The 17,686-nt window shown below is 38.6% G+C and overlaps 3 protein-coding genes across 3 annotated transcripts; 1 reads left to right on the top strand and 2 right to left on the bottom strand.

The window, feature by feature from the left end:
- Positions 1 to 21: 21 nt before the first annotated feature.
- Positions 22 to 3,711, bottom strand: adap2 (ArfGAP with dual PH domains 2). The gene is made up of 11 exons (XM_020938089.2): positions 3,467 to 3,711; positions 3,168 to 3,292; positions 2,838 to 2,929; positions 2,671 to 2,759; positions 2,356 to 2,468; positions 1,786 to 1,935; positions 1,630 to 1,713; positions 1,221 to 1,283; positions 1,041 to 1,118; positions 734 to 962; positions 22 to 500 (listed from the first exon to the last, which is right to left on the bottom strand). Exons 1-11 carry the CDS (start codon positions 3,552 to 3,554, stop codon positions 472 to 474), a joined length of 1,140 nt encoding a protein of 379 aa, XP_020793748.2. The 5' UTR covers positions 3,555 to 3,711; the 3' UTR covers positions 22 to 471.
- Positions 3,712 to 3,798: 87 nt separating this feature from the next.
- On the bottom strand, positions 3,799 to 11,939 carry atad5a (ATPase family AAA domain containing 5a). The gene is given in 23 exon segments (XM_055153021.1): positions 3,799 to 4,404; positions 4,484 to 4,642; positions 4,720 to 5,366; positions 5,368 to 5,535; positions 5,609 to 5,751; positions 6,049 to 6,229; positions 6,309 to 6,373; positions 6,447 to 6,677; positions 6,759 to 6,923; positions 7,001 to 7,172; positions 7,240 to 7,376; positions 7,449 to 7,531; positions 7,599 to 7,695; positions 7,781 to 8,059; positions 8,140 to 8,290; positions 8,384 to 8,532; positions 8,623 to 8,880; positions 8,952 to 9,093; positions 9,182 to 9,337; positions 9,409 to 9,475; positions 9,544 to 11,204; positions 11,282 to 11,344; positions 11,601 to 11,939. Coding segments are annotated over 22 exon segments (5,241 nt in total). The 5' UTR covers positions 11,333 to 11,344; positions 11,601 to 11,939; the 3' UTR covers positions 3,799 to 4,325.
- A 532-nt stretch (positions 11,940 to 12,471) lies between these two features.
- LOC110171108 (GTPase IMAP family member 8-like) lies at positions 12,472 to 17,662 on the top strand. The gene is made up of 6 exons (XM_020936799.2): positions 12,472 to 12,556; positions 13,250 to 13,984; positions 14,059 to 14,769; positions 15,699 to 15,823; positions 16,311 to 16,974; positions 17,341 to 17,662. The coding sequence occupies exons 1-6, from the start codon at positions 12,538 to 12,540 to the stop codon at positions 17,565 to 17,567; spliced, it is 2,481 nt and encodes an 826-aa protein (XP_020792458.2). The 5' UTR covers positions 12,472 to 12,537; the 3' UTR covers positions 17,568 to 17,662.
- The last annotated feature ends 24 nt before the right edge of the window (positions 17,663 to 17,686 follow it).

Genomic DNA, 17,686 nt, shown 5'->3' on the forward strand with positions numbered 1-17,686 from the left:
CCTATAGAGACAAAATACAAGTAGGATTTTGAAACGCTTTTATTTGCTACCCCCTGTCGACTAACAATGGAACTGGGCAGGCTGATGGTCTTACGTTTTATTAGATTTTCACATGGAAAGGATTTTCAGTCTTTGCTCGTGCTCATCATAACTGTTTATGTTGGTACACATTCAAACTAAAACAGCCCCGTGTTAAAGGTGCACTGTGAAACTTTTCTGGTTTGTCTGGAATGTATTAGATTTACCCATGTTGCATTTATTGAGTTACAGGTGTTTTTATAGCAAGAAAACACTTCATGAGGTGGCGCCATGTAGCCTCTAGGCATATACATGATGAACCAATACGGCAAATTCTGACATTCCTGAGTAGTTGACCAAAAATATCATAAAATAAATATTTGTATTGCTCTTGCACAATCCAGTCAAGAGGGGAAATAATCTGCCATTTAAAGACAGACGTAGTGACTTGGTTCACTTTTTGCGGTTGAGGTTAGCTTCAGCTGGAAAAGAAGACATAAACAAGATTTAATCTCCTAAACTTACTTATACAGTGCCTGACCAAAGGAAATGCATTTAGTTTAAATCATTAGATGGGACATGTAAGCAATTTAACCCACTCAGGGTTCCACATATGATTATTATAGCTGATTAAGCTGTAAAGAACAACAGAAATGCATTCCTAAAACATCAGTAACACAAATCAGTCACAATGCCATATGCAGTTTGTGCTTACTTGCGTAGTCCTGAGGTGCCATGCGCCGAAGAAGCACCTGTTGCAGAGCAGACAGCCACTCCTTCTGCTCCTTCTCCTCCTCGCACATAAACACATACTGCCGCACTGGCGTGTCCACCATCACACCAAACTTCCACTTGTTTCCGATGGAAAACTTCGGCACATATTCTTTCACAGAGTAGTTATTTGACTCTGGGCCAATGAAAATGGCCCCCAGCTCCACAGCGTCCTATAAAGATCATAAAGCCACAAATGAGAAATACATTCAATACTGTCTTAAAATAGTATTGTTATTTTTTTCTCTCACCAGTGGGCTTTTATAATAGAATAACTTTCTATAATGAGAGTCCAAAACAAACCATCTTTTTTTAAATGTCTCTTTTTGCTGTTCAGTGGGACATGTATGTGTAACACAGAGATATTATTAGGCAATAAATATATATTCTTATAAATGGTATTTATAATGTGCACATGATGTTGGATTTACCAGCGGTCCTGTTTTTTCCATAAATCCTTCTTTGAGGTAGTTCCTGGTGATCATTGGTATTAGCTGACATAAAAGAGATAAAAGAACATAAATTATAGTTATTACTTTGTAACTTCAGAACTACAAACTGTGGAATAATACAACTGAAATGTCAAACAAAAGAGTTTGTTCATTGTGTGTGAAAAATCCACTTTGATGGATGTCTTAAATATTACAATGCTCATTTAGAATAATCATATTTCCAATAATAAAGTGTGGGTCCTAATAATAATGTCTTATATAGACTACGTGCATTTGGCTTTCACTCTTCACACCAAGTGAGTCTGGAAATCTGTACCAACAATCTCTCTCTAACTCACACATTACTTTCATACAGAGGCAGGGTGGCTGTTTCCCTGTTAGGGTGTACCTCTTCATCACTTCCAGTAGGGTATGCTGTCTTCAGATATGCATAGCGGGCAGCACGAATGCAGTTGAACCATGTTCCAATGTCCTGCAAAAGAGCAGATCCTTAACATGTGTCTGGGGTGTGGTTGTTTTGTATTTGATGTCAATGAAGTGGCACCTCTGACTTCTCATGGTACACAAACAGATTTCTTGTGTGGTTTTCATTCTGGTATGTGAGTTGCAACCCATGTGAATGTCCAATCTTTTTAGGCTGGAACATAACATTAAGGTCTTTTATGGGGATTACGGCCTTGGGTCCTTTGAGCTCCTGAACACAAGAGTGACATTAGAAAAAACAAATAAACAAAAATACAGTTTTAAATCTGTATATGTTATTTTAGCTGCTTTGTATATCTGTTCTAGGCCACGTTCTGTATAGTCTAATTATTTTCAAGAAAGCCATAATTGTACATGGATGAAAAAAAATGACCATCATACTTGATTTTCATTTGGTTTTGTGTTTTTGTAATATATATTAAACCCTCAGCAAAAGTAGGCTGAATTAAATTTTATAGGATAATTAGGTATATAGAAGAACTGAACTTGACTTCAATGTAGTCTTATTTTTCCTATCATGCAGTTTCATGTTCCTGTTTTTGACACTGTTTAATTACACAAAATAAATACACGTTTGAGTCCTGAAGTATTACACCACCCCACACATTTAATAACTGTCATTATAACTCACATTGTCTTTGCTGTAGTATGTCAAAGTAAATTCGTTTTCAGACAACACAAATTTCCTCTGGTTAAACTGTGAACCCTCCTTTTCCTTCTTCCACAGCAGCCCTTCATAAAAACCTGTGGAAAAAAACAGAAGTAAATCTAGCAGACTGGAGGGACTGCATTTTGATTTTTGGCATCCACTTCCTGTCAGAGAACAAGTTTTTCTTGTGCAAACCTGTATCACTCATCTCACTCGTGCTTCCAAAACTACTATCTCACTTCGGGATAGGTATTTGTGTATGATAGTAGACTTTACCTGTATGATAGTAGACTTTACCTGTGGTGTAGGGAGGTGGTGGGTATTTGGTTTCTCCAGTGAACTCCAGTCGTTCATATTTTGCACGAATCCACTGCTCTCTAAGAACACTGACAGAGAAAGGGAGTCAACAGTTGTGACTGTCGAAACTGTCACACATGGTTTTGTTGATATGTCAAAATACTTACGTGCAATCATATTGCTGAGGGCGATAGTAATAGCATGGAACTGCCTTTTCATACACCTCACATGCCTTTGCGTTACCATGAGATCTCATAAACTTAAAAAAAAATAAATATTAAAAATCCTTGTAACAGTAGCTACAACACAGACACAACTAAAGGCCCATTTTAATTCCCTTTTTGTGAATTTTGAGTAATTTTTTCTGGGATCCTGTGGATCTTTACATAGGCGTAATATTTATGTAGGATTATTTCAATATTTCACCCATTATTATTCATTGCTTTAACTGATCTTAGAGTATTTGTATACACAAGGGTGAGGGGCACCATTATTACCTCCACAAGACTATCCTCCCAAAAGTCCAGTTTAATAGACTTGACTTTGCTTGACAGATTGCGATGGATCCCAGAGCAGTTGAGACACAAAAACACACCCAGTTTATAGGATGCCCAGTCTGGATCTGAGGTCAGCAAATGATTGAGAAATTAGTTGTTTGAAACATAAAACGAATCTTTACAAACTACAATGTACGTTTAAATGTTGTGTAATCTAATTCGAAAAGTAAAGAATCAAAATATGTCCACATGTAGTGTAGCCAAGATGCGTGATGGTAATCCTGGCACAGAGCACTTACCGGGCGCACCGCAGTCCGCGCACACGCTGTTATCCGGCTGCTTCACCATTTCTAGTAAAATCTTCTTGTTTCTTTCACGACCAGCCATTTTGCAAACAATGTTGAGCCCCAAGCTATCTATAGAAACAAATGAACATGGCAAGGGTGGCACATAACCACGAGACGCAGTGCGCTCGGCTAAAAACTGGAAGTTGAACCGCTGTTGCCTTCACCTCCCTGAACGGAAGCAGGAGCGCGCGGTTCAACAATCGCGTAATCAAAATTCTTTTACTAAAGTGTCCTGTAATATTCGGAAATACAGACTATAACAAATCACAATTTATGAAAATATATTCTAGTAGTGAACTTTTATTGGGCCACACAATAATCAATACAAAAGTGTATTTAAAGATAAAAAACAAGGTGAGGTGAACTGCGAGTGAAGCATAAAAAAGCAGCATTTTAACTGCTTTTGCAACAACCACATATCCAGAGTGAATGAAAAAATGTGAAAAAGTATGTAGCCTTTACAAAATTACACAAATCTATTTTACAAATTCCATCATTATGCAAATTATTTATAGTTTAGTTGTAAAAACAGTCTACTTCGATTAAAATGCTCTGCAAAAGGCAAAGCTGTAAGTAATTAGTAAAACCATATACGCACAAAATGTACAAAAATATACACAACTTAAAATACAATATTTATATTAGGTTGAAGTAATCAGTGCACTTGTTAGAAGCACCAAATGTCCCATGCCCATGCAGGGGGTGAGTGTATAATTTCAGAGCTGCTTTGTAAAATCCTACAGACACTTTATACTGACTCTTGTTTGTACAAAGGTCCAGACACAAGAAATGTATGAAAGGCCATTATGGTTTAGGGGAAATCTTCCGCAAGGTGCTCTAGAGTAGACTTCTGGAGACCCAAGTGGATTGAATCAAGATAATGCAAAAACCTAAAAAAAAAAATACACAAGATTAAAATAACAGAACTTGGAATAAGTAAAATCTTATTCTGTGTTTTAAATTATGCACCTTCTTTTGATTTTGCCTTGTTCTTTTAGCTGCTCAGATCTGCAGATTGTCCGCAGTGCTGGTAGATAGTCCTGAGCCATTGCTGGCCTGTTCACCGCATAACCAAACACTCCTTTCAGACAAAGTTCATCCATTACTTCTCTCCTTTGCTGGACAACCCTGAAATCAAGACAATTACTCATGTGACTAAAGAGCAGTCTAAATAAATACAGCTAAATGTGTGGTTGGTGACTTACTGTGGATGACAAAAGCGATTCTGTATAAAGGTAAAGCTTTCATTATGAGTGGCAATAGGAAGTGTGAGTAGATCTGCAGTTTCCTCTCTTAGCGCTCCATCCAGCTGTTGAACTTTGTGCCAGGCGCTACTGACAGACGCACTGCACTTGTTGAAACTGAGACTCTCCACTTGGGCGTGAATCTCTAATGCGCAGTCCCGCATTGGCAAATTCCACCTCTCCGAATCTATCCTAGCTTCATCTGTTAAACCATCTTTCATCACCACAGTACTACACCTCTCTTTTACATTAGTGTCTTCAGTGCTCATGAAGTCCATAAATGACATATCGTCCAAAAATTCAGCTAATGAATGGAGACACTGCGAAACAGGAACACTTTTTATTTGTTCCTCGCGACTAAGAGGCTTTCTTCTAACTTTTAAGGGCACCGAAGTGGCAGCCTCCTTTTCTCGAGTAGCACTTTGTCGCTTCAGGGACAGAAATTCATCTTCGGAGTCTGAGTCTGACTGCAAAGCTCCTTGTTCAGCAGGGCAGTGTCTCCTCCTATTCTTTTTCATTCTGCTGGAGACTTTAACTGGACTGGTGTCATCTGAAATCCTCTTCATTTTGTTTGAGTCTAGCGTGTGATGGGAGTTTGTGAGGTTGGGGTGCATTCACAGAAGTCTGGTCCAGTGGAGGAGGAATGGGTTGCTGCAGTTTTGATATGGTTAATGTAGTGGTTGGCAGAGGAAGCAATGTTTCTATATTAGAGTAGAGTAGGTTCAATCCTTGTCCCCTGCTCATCGTCACTAAATTTGAGAAATCTGCCTCTTGTCTCTGTTTATACAAAACATCAAATGAGGGAATTCCACCAACTACAAATTACATTTTAAGTAAATATTAATGTTACCTTGAGCAGTTCCCAGATATTGTGCTGAGGTGCAACATTAAGCAGACCCAGCATACTCTCAGTGCAACCAGTCTCACAGACAGGAAGAGGGTCTGAATCTTCCATATTTGTAACAGCTCCCTCTGTTTTTTGTTGCAACTCATCTGCAAAGATTTATAAACTGGAATTAATAACAATTACTATATAGGTCAGCTTCCAAGCTGCTCAAGTCATTCAAGATTTCAGGCAAATAGAAAAATGATTGGTTGTAAAACATCTTTAAGTGTCCAAAAAAACGCCATACAAGTCTCATGTATTATTATTAGTATTATTTATGTTTAAGGAGGTTTAAGGTTTTCAGAGTAGAATTAAACAGAAAACTCAGTTTGGCCAAAAAAAATACTTGGACAGTTATGCAATTATGAGTTATGATTTTCCCTGCTTTAGCCAGTTAAGCTCACCATTCTGGCCACTAGGTGGAGTGGTTCTGCGTTGACCTCCACTGCGGGCCCAAAACTGCAGCTGCAACAATGTCCTCCGGATGTCACCGTGGTTTAGACTGAGCAGAGAGCTTATGTCCTTCAGGTCTGTCCTCATGTTTTCAGCTAAACATAACAGCTGCAGGTAACAGGCCACATCCAACTGTAACACAGAGAATTAGGGCATTAAAACACAACCTTTCAATTAGTTACTGCATACAGAAATATATATCAGTAATTACCACAGATGGGGGCTTAAAGACAATCTCTTCTAAATTTCCATCAAATGTTGCACTAAAGGCTGGATCTACAAAATAGAAAAATAAAAGTTTAGCGCATGGCGATAATGAAGCCTTATTCATTGTGAGCTCTAAACTCACCGCTGCTAGTGAGGATTACTGGTCTTTTGGTGGTCATCATAAAGGTTTTAATAGCACTTAAAAATCCAGTGTCCTCCTCAAATATGACATCTACCTCTTCAAACAGGATGAGGGAGGTGGCTGTCTTCTTGCTCAGCTCCTCAGAGTTACCGTCTTTTGAGGAAACACCCGGTGGTGACTTGAGTGATGTGTTCTTACTGTCCACTTCATTTGATTTTTTCTTGGAAACAGCTGTACGAATAAATTGAGTAAGGAGAGGTGTGTACAAATATTCATTCATTAGATAAAATAACCATTCAATTAATTAGCTACCAGTCTGTTCTTCTTTATCTTTTGGCTGCTCTTTGTTTCCAGGTTTAGACATTTTGAAAAAATTTGCCAAAGCGGTCGGTGCCAGCCCACCTCGTTTGGTGGTTTTTGGTGACTGTGGAAGTTTTCTGGGTGAAGAGACAGCCCTGCGTGGAGAACCAACTTTTCCTAAAGATGACAAATTGAGAAATTATAACACAAAAAATAACATAGTAGAGGTAAAGGTTAAAGTTGATAATACATACTTGGAGAGGACCCAGGTCTAACTGCACCGCTGCTTGCACTGTAGCTGTTGAAATAGGTGGGTTTGTGTGCGTTTACCCCCTGAGTGTCCACCTGATGTGACTGAGTGGCCTCTTTCAACTGTGAGAGGATCAATCGGCCACTTCGCTGAGATGAAGCGTTCACCTCAAATATCTTAAGACACAAAAAAGTTAACCAGTACCGTCACATTTTGTATTCTTGTAGATAAAAATAAGAGAACCTTAAAACCAAGCTCCTGTGCGCAAGCGTAAACTGCAGCGGTCTTCCCTATCCCAGAGGGTCCAGTTATGAGCATTGTATTACACAGCATGTCCTCTGCATCCTGAGAGTCCCCTTCTTCACACTCCCAGTCAGAGTCTAAATGAAACACCAAGAACCAGGAGTTAAATACCCATATGTCAGATGCACTCCAAAAGTAAATTGTCCTACCAATACTTCCATCTTCTTGTTTCTGTTCCTTAAGTTTCTTTTTGTCTTCTTTGTCTGCACGAAGTTTCCATTCTTTGAGCCAACTGTAGTAACAAGAGAAATGTGAGCCACAAATACAAAAAGCCAACAAAAACAGGAGTCTTTTGTCACCTGTATAGTTGTCTGACTGAGGATGTGTTGCCTATGACTTCAGATGAACGCTGGGGCTGGTACTTGTCTGTCCACAGCACATCCTCTGTCAACACATCTGAGGATTTGAGAACGGCAACAAAAATGTTTAGAGATGACTTGAATTACTGAGATTGCTCATTGTTAAAGCTTTTCTACGCCACCTGGTCCAGCAGCCTTTGGCGCTAAAGGAGAATCATCCAGCACAACGATGGTGTTGTCTCCAGACTGGACAGGTGCTGTAATCTGGTCCTCGGATACAGACTTCACTCCTCGCCGGGGCCGTAATTGCTTTTTGGCTGGAGCTCCCTCTGCTGGCTGAGTATTACGTTGCTTTTTTGCTACTTTAACCACTTCCTCTTCCTCCTCAGTTCTCTTCCTTTTCCCTGCAGTGGCTTCAGCCAGAACTTTTGGACAGATACCTTTTGAAACAGAAGGTGTATCTGAAGAGGAAAAAAAATAGATATATAGCTGTGTTAAAACAAAAAAAGCAATGAAACTAAAATACTGTACATCAACTAACCAGAGGCGGTGCATTGATGAATGAGGTCGGCCTGTTTCTTTAAGAAATGGTTCATGAACTTTTGAACAGGGAGGGCAGGGTTACAGCTACTGATCTCCTTCATTAGAGCCTCACGAGCGCTAGAAAAAATTTCAGGCCTCCAGCTAGACACCTGAGAAAAATGTTAGTATTATTCACAATAATATTTATTTGTACTCACACAAAAAAGAAATAACAGCTATTGTAATTTTAGGTAATTACATACCATTTCAATTTGGGTTCTATGAATGGGTTGAGTCTTCCAGTTTATTGGCAGATTTATTTCTGAAGGAAGGCTCAATGACTGCCACCAAGTTTCTTTAAGAGGGTGGAGAAATGTAGATTTGGGCCAAGGCAAACTCCAAAAAGGACATTCTGTAAGCAAATAACAAACAAAAAATTTATGAAAAAAAAGCAGCAACAACTAAATCCTCACTACAAACTGCAGAGTATAGTAGACCATACCATTAGACATTTGAAAAATATGCAGAACTGGGTGGAAAGAGGCACAAGATATAGCATAAGCCTCTTTAGCTGCTGCAGTTTTAGCCATTTGCTTCTTAAAAGATTCGGGCAGACCACTTTTCAGGAAATCTCTTCGTGCTTTAAACTGCTCATCATCCTGGGAGTTTTCAGAGCCCTCTCTGCTGCTGTCATCAAATATAGAAACTGGAATAGGCTTTCTCGGGGCCTTGTCTTGAAATTTTTCTTGAACTTTGGAACCTGTCAAACAGTAAATATTAGTGTGGGAAAACATTGTGATAAAACATTAAGATTGTACTGAGACAGACTACCTGGCATAGACTTGGCCTCTTTGTTAGCGGCAGCTTTACCCAAAACATCATTCAGACTCCGCAATGCTGTCTTTGCTTTACTCTTTTCTGGCACGGACTGCGGTGTGATGACAAAGCCTTCTTCAACACAGATTATGGAGTCCTTAAAAAAATAAAACTAAATAAATTAGGAAAACAAAATGCACTGAATTAAAAATTAAAACAAACAGCTTGTGCATATCATAATATACCTCATCTTCACAGTAGCTGCGCTTGACAGACGCCTCAGTTCTTGAGGAACGCCGTAGCATTTTCTCCACTGTTGAAACAGTCTTAGTTTGTTTTCTAGCTTTTGCCTTCTCCAACAGCTTCTTTGCCTGCTTTGTTTTTTTGGACTCCTTTGAGTTCTGAAAGGTTTAGATTAAAATTTATTTAGTGCCATTTCTATGAATTTGACAGTTTGTCTACATTTTAATACCTTTGTAACCAGAGGAGTTGATGATGGATTCTCTTCTTTACTTCTATTTACTCTTGTAAATCTAATTCTGAAATCACAGAGACATGTTATAACCATATCCACCAATAAAGGCAGATTTTAAATTGCATGTTGTACCTTATAGGACTTTCAATCTCATCCGGAGGGCACGTCATCTCTGCTTTGAACACACCATGTTTTGCCCTGCGTTTCTTTGGTGTGGACAGGTACACAAGCTCTTCCTGGTTTAAAGCAGAATCGTCCTCTGTGCAAGCCACTGTCTTGATTTGTTCTGATAGAGCCTTGGCCACAGTGGGTTTAGATATTTGTCTGGTTACTGCCTCTCGTTTGGACCTTCTCACCACTGGAGTCGGGGGTGGAGAAGTTTTAGGCTGATCCTGATTTTTACTGTCAATCTCTAGAATTTCCACAAGATCAGGTTCTTTTTCAGAAGCAATCGTGGTTGTCGCGGTTGTGTCCATTTTCACGCTTGCCTTCTTTTGTCGTTTCTTTGCTTGTTTTATTTTAACTTCTTTGTTTTGTGAGGCACTTGTATCTTTCTCCTGAACATCAGTAAATTGAATTTCAGCTTCCTCCTCACTAACTTTGTCAGTAGCATCTGCTATGTTGTCTCCACTCTGCTTCAGTTTACCTTGGCTCTTAATCGGCTTGTTTTTAGTCCCATCAAAACCAGGTTGCTTGAAGGCAGCCATGAACTGTTTTCTCTCAGCCTGACTGCACTTAGGAACAGATGAGCTCTCAAGAACACACAACTCAACATCACTTTCTTCAAGAACAACATTTGATTTCCGCCTGGAAGCTGTTCCCTGCACTTGGGAATCAGGTTCTGGTTGTGGAGAAGTTGCTGGTACTGGGCTAGTGCCTTTTCCTTTGGTGAAGATGGAGGCTACTTTTCCTGCATTTTTGCCTTTTTCTTTAGGTGAAATGGCATGCACTTCTGCCTGTATAGTCACAATACGTGGTGACACGCAATTATCCTCAGCATTGGTGAGTTGTAGTTGTTTATTTTCAGTCACTGATTCAGTTTCCTTACAAAGTTCATCGTTTGTGCTGTCTTGACTTCGGACAAACTCTTCAAACGAAATAGTGACCATGCTGTGGTGTAACTGTGAGGTGTCACCCACATTGACCTCCATGCTTACATCATCCAGAGATTTCGTAGTCTCCTCTGGCTCAGGCAGTTGGTCTTCTGACTCTTTACTTTTCTTCCCAGTAGAAGTTTTGCCTTTCCTACATTTTGATTTTGTTGGTAAAATTGGAGATAAGTCTATGCTATTTAAGTGTTGACTACTTTTGACGAGTAAACTTTTTTTGTGTTGATCCGATTTTTCAACTTTGTGGTTTGATGATTCCTCAGATACAGAAGATTCAGAACAAATCTGTCCAAGTAAAACTGCTGTATCACTGCCCAAAACAGTAGAGAATTTTGCTCCGTTGTCTGTTGAATCCATCTCCTCCACAATAATGCAGCTATCGTCTTCGGCAGTTTCCACAAGTTTTCTTGCTGCTTTGGACGTCTTCCTGCTGCGTTTACTGGAGGGCTGTTTAGGCACTGATAGAGAAGTGGAGAGTTTCCCAGTCTGGCAGTTCTCTTTGGCCTGATTTGGGGACAGTACCCTGTCTTTAGGAGAGGGGCCTTTGCGGTTAAAGTAATCCATTATGTTATTAGAGCGAGGAGGAGAAAAGGGTTTCTCAGTGGGTTTAGACACAGGTGAGAAATAATTTGTGATGGTCTTGACCACAGGACTGTCCACATTTTTGCATGTCTTTTTGCAAGGCTGCAAAACAAAAATCAACAAAAACATACATCAGAAGACGCAACAATTACAGTTTGATCTGACTTAAGTACAGTTACCTGAATGTCAAAGTCTTCAATGACAGAAGCCATAGCCACAATACCAGCCATACTTGACAAGCCCTAAATAAGTAAACAAACAAACAAAAACAAAACAAAAAAAACCCAGAGGAAAGTCACCGATTCACCACGGTTCAAACAGTAAATAACAAACTACTGTACTACTACTACAACATATATGTCAACATTTTTATTTAATACGGCTCACTTACGACTTAAACATTTTAATTCATGAAGTCAATACCCTAACCCCAACAAAATGCCGTATCGTAGAGAACAGTCTGCCAAAATATATAACCATTAAAACAAAAACACTTACCTTCACAAATACCGTGTGCAGATTCAGAGAGACTCGTGGTGAACACCGAAACAACTAAACTTCATAATGCCAAATAAGCGAACAAAGGCGAGATACATTTTACCCTATAAGCTAGTTAGGCGCAGTTCCTGACATTTTAGATTTACTCTTCTCATAACAAACGGTAAAAGCGGTCCTATTATCTCCTTCATTGTCGTCACCGATACATTAAAAGCATTCCGTCAAATATGTCAATTTCAAAGCAGCTCCAAAATAAAGACAACAACCGTGTTTCTTTAGGTTCTCTGTCAAAAACGCGCCAGGAGAGCTGTGTGAACGAAAAGCGCCAAATATACATGACCCCCGACAGTGCTGCTCTGGACCAATCACAGCTCGGAACGTGAGTGCGTCACGGGTTCACGTCACCGTCGTTGCTCAAAAAGAGAAGTGCGGAAAACTCACAGCGCCTTCTAATGGTATACGCCATATATACTATCATGGATCTATAAAAATAACAGTTTACAATGCTGCACACTTATATATATATATATATATATATATATATATATATATATATATATATATATATATATATATATATATATATATATATATATATATATATATATATACATATACATACGTATGTGTACATACATATAAAATAATTATTAATTATGATGATTATTATGATTGTGCTTATGATTTATGATTATGATTATTAGCAGCAGCAGTAGTAGTAATAGAAAATTGTGTGTGTACATTTATTATGTGTCTAGAGCCGCTGTGATATATACACACTAACTTCCGTAACTTTCATTCAGAACTTTGTGGCTTTAAGCTGTTTTACCAGTTTTGCCACGCTAAACGAGTTCCTCAAGCAACTGCTGCAACTTACTGTATCAGAGTAGGCAGTGTAAGGGAGAAAGGACACATCGGGAGTAATAAGCGCAAAAAAATGGCGAGCGCCTATGATGGTGAGTAATTGACAACAAATATATTTTCATATTTTATAGACAGCCTTACCTCTTTGCCTGGCCATTATTTTTAAGTAGGGCATACTGTGGGAACATGTAGCCCCGTGAGATAGGGACGCTCCCTAAAGCAACTAAAGCCATCTGCTTTTTCTGAAATTTTACATTTCATTGCACCGTTGAAATCCAACTGTCAGTCACACCGAACATTGCTGATCCAAGGAGATGTGGGTAGAAAGAAACATTTTAGCATACGATATGGTGATTTTACCAAAATAGCATATTGCCAGAGTTTTTATTTTATTTTTTTATTTTTTTATTTTATTTTATTTCGGTCATAGGTATATTTTGACATTAATTCATAAACAGTCATATTTAACATATACAGACCGAAAAGGTGCAGGCTGAAGCTTAAGCTTATTATGCCTACCCTTTATTCCTTTGTCAGTGCGTCATCTTGACATCAGTTCATCTTCATAAATACAGCAGGAGGAAACAAACAAATCAGAAACAGAACAACAAAGTCCTACAGCACAAACTAAGTCTCATATTTCATGTATCTGTCCAGAGTTAAACCTTTAAACTTCTTTATGAAGTAAAAGAAAGTGGTGCACTCTCGATTCGACTTTATCGCCGTATAGCTCGGACGTACAACCATTTAACTGCAAAACATTGAATCTGTATCCTCTGTTACAGGAAAATCTAACTTTGACTCTGAGTTGCGAATTGTGTTGATTGGTGGACGTGAACTACATGGTAATGTCAGTAAAAAGACTTTTACTGGTAACATCATTTTAGGAAAACGTTGTTTTGACACATCCAGGAGGACTTCTCAGAGTGAGGTGAGGCACAGTGTGGTCTATGATAGACAGGTTACAGTGGTGGATACTCCAGGCTGGTGGTGGCACTACCCACTGAAAAACACCCCAGAGCTGGATAAGATAGAGATACAAAACAGTGTCTATCTCTGTCCCCCTGGGCCTAATTCCTTTCTTCTGGTCATTCCACTTGGCATAGCATTCTGTCAAGTATTTAAGTCATCACTGGAAGAGCACTTGAAACTGTTTAACTCAGAAGTTTTAAATCACACCATTGTGCTTTTTACTGTTGAAACCCCATACCCGCCAAACTTTTTAAAACAATTTTTAAAAGATGAAATCAGCAACTGGCCAGCTCTGCAGTGGATACTGGATAAGTGTGGTAGCAGAAAACATATCCTCAATATAACAGACAGTCAGAACAACTTTCAGGTGCTGAGACTTTTTGAGAAAATAGATGCCATGATTGCAGAAAATACTAAAACACGCTATTTAGTTGATGAACTCACTGGGAAATCCCTCAAAGCAAGAATTCAGACACTAAAGGAGAAGGCATCAGAGAGGCTTGCTGAAGTGCAATCACAAAGGAAGAAATTACGAACACTCATTGAAGGTAAACAACTGAAACTAATCCATTGAAAGACTCATATAAAATTGTGAAATGAAATATTTGTGTACATTTAACAGGTGGAAAACCTCTTCCTCAACATCTGAGACTAGTAATGGTGGGTGCACAGTGGTCAGGAAAGAGCTCAGCTGGCAACACCATTATGAAGAGAAATGAATTTATGCTGCGGCCTGGAAGGGCAACAGAGTATTGCGAAGTCAGACATTGTGCAGTCACTAACAGGCGGCTCACCATAGTTGACTCCCCTGGCTGGCTCTATAACAACAGCCTAAGTAACAGTTGTGAGATGGATGTGTTTGAAATCAAGAACAGTATCAATATGTGCTTACCAGGGCCTCATGCAATACTCCTGGTAGTTAGCTTGTCTTCAGCTTTCAATGATCCTTACCAGAAAGCTCTGCAGGAACACATGAGTTTGTTCTCAGATTATGTTTGGAAACATACCATTGTAGTGTTCACGAGAGGTGACTGGCTAGGCTCAAAACCAGTGGAGGAGCGCATAGAGAGTGAGGAGGGGTTGGTGTGGCTGGTGGAGAAGTGTGGAAACAGGTTTCATGTCCTCAACAACAAGATCCATGACGAGGAGCAGGTGACGGAGCTGCTGGACAAAATTGAAGAAATGATAGCAGGAAATGTGGTCACATACTACCACAGTGATCCACAAGAAGCAGAGGAGATAGAGAACCAGAGGAAAGCAGGGCAAAAGAAAGCCAAAAGAATCATGCAAGTCACGCAACAGCAAGAGAGGTTCCTCACTGAGTTGTTTAGAGGTGAGTAAATAGTGTCTGCAAAAGTACTATATATATGCATTATTATTTAATTTATTTGATGGAGGACCTGTCTTCTTAGAGATATTATGATATGGCTGAAATGCTATACAAAATTTGAAATGTAAATGATCCAAGTTCCATGAAGACAAAACAGGTGATGCCACCAAATCAGTAAGAAGTAAGATTTGTAAGAGAGGACAATGGTTGCTGTAAGAATGAAAGGTATTTTTGAGCAGTAAAATCTTGCTTATTTGAATACAATCAAGGTATTCTGAAAAACAGGGGTCATCAAACTAAGGCCCACGGGCTGACTCTGGCCCTCTATACTCCTTTGACAGGCCCCCCAGCCCCTCTGTCCCTCACCACTTGAACTGGCCCTATGAGGCAATCCTCAAAAGTTATCATGGTCTGTTTTTTAAATTACTTTTTGGCAAACAATAACACTTCTGTATCTTGTATTTTATAGATTTTTTCAATTTAAAAAAAAAAATAAATATAAATATAATATATATATATATATATATATATATATATATATATAATATTATATTTACATTAATATTTATATAGTTATATGGCATATTTACATTTGCCGCCAAATTTTCAATCAAACTGTGACAGTCAACACATGTGCAGAGTACTCTAGTGCAGCAACGTGGTGAGTGTTAAAGTATGAAAAGTTGACAGAGAGTGCTGAGTTTTCAAACAACAGTGGACGACCAATTATTTTTTTGTTCAGTGTCAGGACTGTGCAGTTTGTCTGATATGTAAAGAAAGTGTGGCGTTTTCAAAGAATATAATCTGCGTCATCAGGATCATACAATTCTGTTACATGGCTGACTCAAGCCGTCATGCACCTTTAAACTGAATGGAAAACACTGTTGCAATGTAATACCCTGTATAATAAAAGACATTTATATCTTCTCCAGGAGAAAAAAGGTTGCCACAGAATGATCTGAGACTTGTGCTGATTGGGCGAAAAGAGTCAGGAAAAAGCATGGCAGGAAACAGAATCCTTTTTGATGAGATTTTTGGAACAGCATGGATGAAAAAGGTAAGCATATAACTCTCAATTAATTACTAGTAAATAATGAGTAAATAATAGGGCTTTGACAAGACACAAGAGGCAATAAGCTATAAGACTGGGTTCTCAAGAATGAGACAGGAGATTTTGATGTACTTGATTTTAAATTAATTGTTCTGTGCAGTTCACAATTTTGGTCTCACCAATTTTGATTTATGTTATATTCATTGTAATGCTGCTTTTTGGAGCTAATGCTTTAGGTGTAAATCGCTACCACATAAACTTATTTTTTTTTAACCAATCCAAATATAAAAAACATGGGGTAATAAATCTCACAAGATAATTTTTTTCATATGTCCACAATCTTTTGTCAATTTTGTCTCATGAGATCTGGGTGCATGAGATCTTGTTACCGGTACATTAATTAATAGTTATCATTGGCTCATAATACACAGAATTTATTTGCTTCAATTTGTAATCTGAAACCTTTTTTTTTTTTTTTTTTTTTACTTTTTAGGAGTTCCAAGTTGAACAAAGAAATAAAAAAGCTGTAAAACATCAAGCCAGAATCGACAGACTGAATATGACTGTAGTGGAGGCTCCAGGCTGGTCCATAGATACAGCCCCTGATGACTGGATGATAAATGAAGCAAAGCAGAGCGTCCATATGTGCGAGCCAGGGCCCCATGTCTTTCTTCTAGTTGTGCCTATATCACAGGCTTTCAGTCAGAGTGACCTGACGGTAGTGGATCAACTGTTGGAACAATTCGGAGAGCAGGTCTGGAGACACTGTTTGATTCTCTTCACATGGGGAGACTGGCTCAACAATAGATCTGTTGAGGAATACATTGCAAGAGGAGGAACGGCACTTCAGCGACTTCTGGAAAAATGCATGTACAAGTATCATGTTTTGAACTGCAACCGCTACAATGATGAGTATCAAGTCATAAATCTTTACCAGAAGGTTTACACCATAATTACAAGAAATAAAGGTCACTACTCTATTTCTATGGAGGAGGGGTTGAGGAAAGGGCAGGCAGTGCTGACAGAGGAGGAGTGGTACACCAGAGAGCAAGAGCTTATAGATCGTATTTTAAAGGCTTTGGCTCAAGAAACACAAGAGCCAAAAACACTCCCACTGAAGGGGGTAGCAAGCATTGATGGGGCATTCATTCCAAGTAGTAAGTCTGTTCTTTTTTCAAGTAAAGCACCAGTTTAAAGGTATGGTATGCAAAATTCTATCTGTGCTTTTGATATGAAATAAACATGTTTAAATTAAATATTAATTTTAGCTTTCTGAAAACAAATGTAATGTTGAATTATTAGAAAATAATGAGGCAACATGTTTTTTTTTAAGTTTTCATTTGATGTTTTAGTTCAGTCAATTATCCAATCAAAAAGCAGTGTAACAGTAACTATGATTTTAGTTCCTCTAAACTTGCAGGAGCGCATGTTACATACCCTACCTTTAAAGAATATAAATGTTTTATGTTTAATAGTGACATTCAATTGTTTTTAAAGTGATTGGTTTTCTGTTGTATTCACAGTGAGCCATGAAGTACCTTCTGAGTATGAAAGTGCACGGTGGGTGCTACCGAGAGGTCATGCCAAAGTGGCAGAGTGGTTGGACATGAGAGTGTGGTCCTCATGTCAAACCTCAGGAGTGCACAGTTACAGTGAAAATCTGACTGATGAAGATTATACAACAGAACATTTCCCAGAGAAAATCCAGAAAGAAGTTTGTCAAAATGAAAGACGAAGAAACTCATATTAAATACAAAATCTAATTATTGTCAACTAATATTTTATTATTACAATATAGATTGGTTGTAGAAATTATTTTGAAGCTTTTGTTTCACAATGTAATCATATTATGGTACTTTTATTACTACT

Source organism: Boleophthalmus pectinirostris, unplaced genomic scaffold, assembly GCF_026225935.1.
Source record: "Boleophthalmus pectinirostris isolate CB_2022bp ecotype Guang Dong unplaced genomic scaffold, ASM2622593v1 HiC_scaffold_17, whole genome shotgun sequence".
Taxonomy (NCBI): domain Eukaryota; kingdom Metazoa; phylum Chordata; class Actinopteri; order Gobiiformes; family Gobiidae; genus Boleophthalmus; species Boleophthalmus pectinirostris.

What these genes read in the sequence shown, in the direction of transcription:
- adap2 (XM_020938089.2), bottom strand. Translation starts at nt 3,554, where the DNA reads ATGGCTGGTCGTGAAAGAAACAAGAAGATTTTACTAGAAATGGTGAAG. An exon ending in GGGAGGATAGTCTTGTGGAG is followed by an intron (nt 2,930 to 3,167) that starts GTAATAATGGTG and finishes TTTTTTTTTAAG; the next exon opens with TTTATGAGATCTCATGGTAA. An exon ending in TGGAAAAAACAGGACCGCTG is followed by an intron (nt 1,119 to 1,220) that starts GTAAATCCAACA and finishes CCCACTGAACAG; the next exon opens with CAAAAAGAGACATTTAAAAA.
- LOC110171108 (XM_020936799.2), top strand. An exon ending in ATTACGAACACTCATTGAAG is followed by an intron (nt 13,985 to 14,058) that starts GTAAACAACTGA and finishes TACATTTAACAG; the next exon opens with GTGGAAAACCTCTTCCTCAA. An exon ending in TGGGGCATTCATTCCAAGTA is followed by an intron (nt 16,975 to 17,340) that starts GTAAGTCTGTTC and finishes TTGTATTCACAG; the next exon opens with TGAGCCATGAAGTACCTTCT.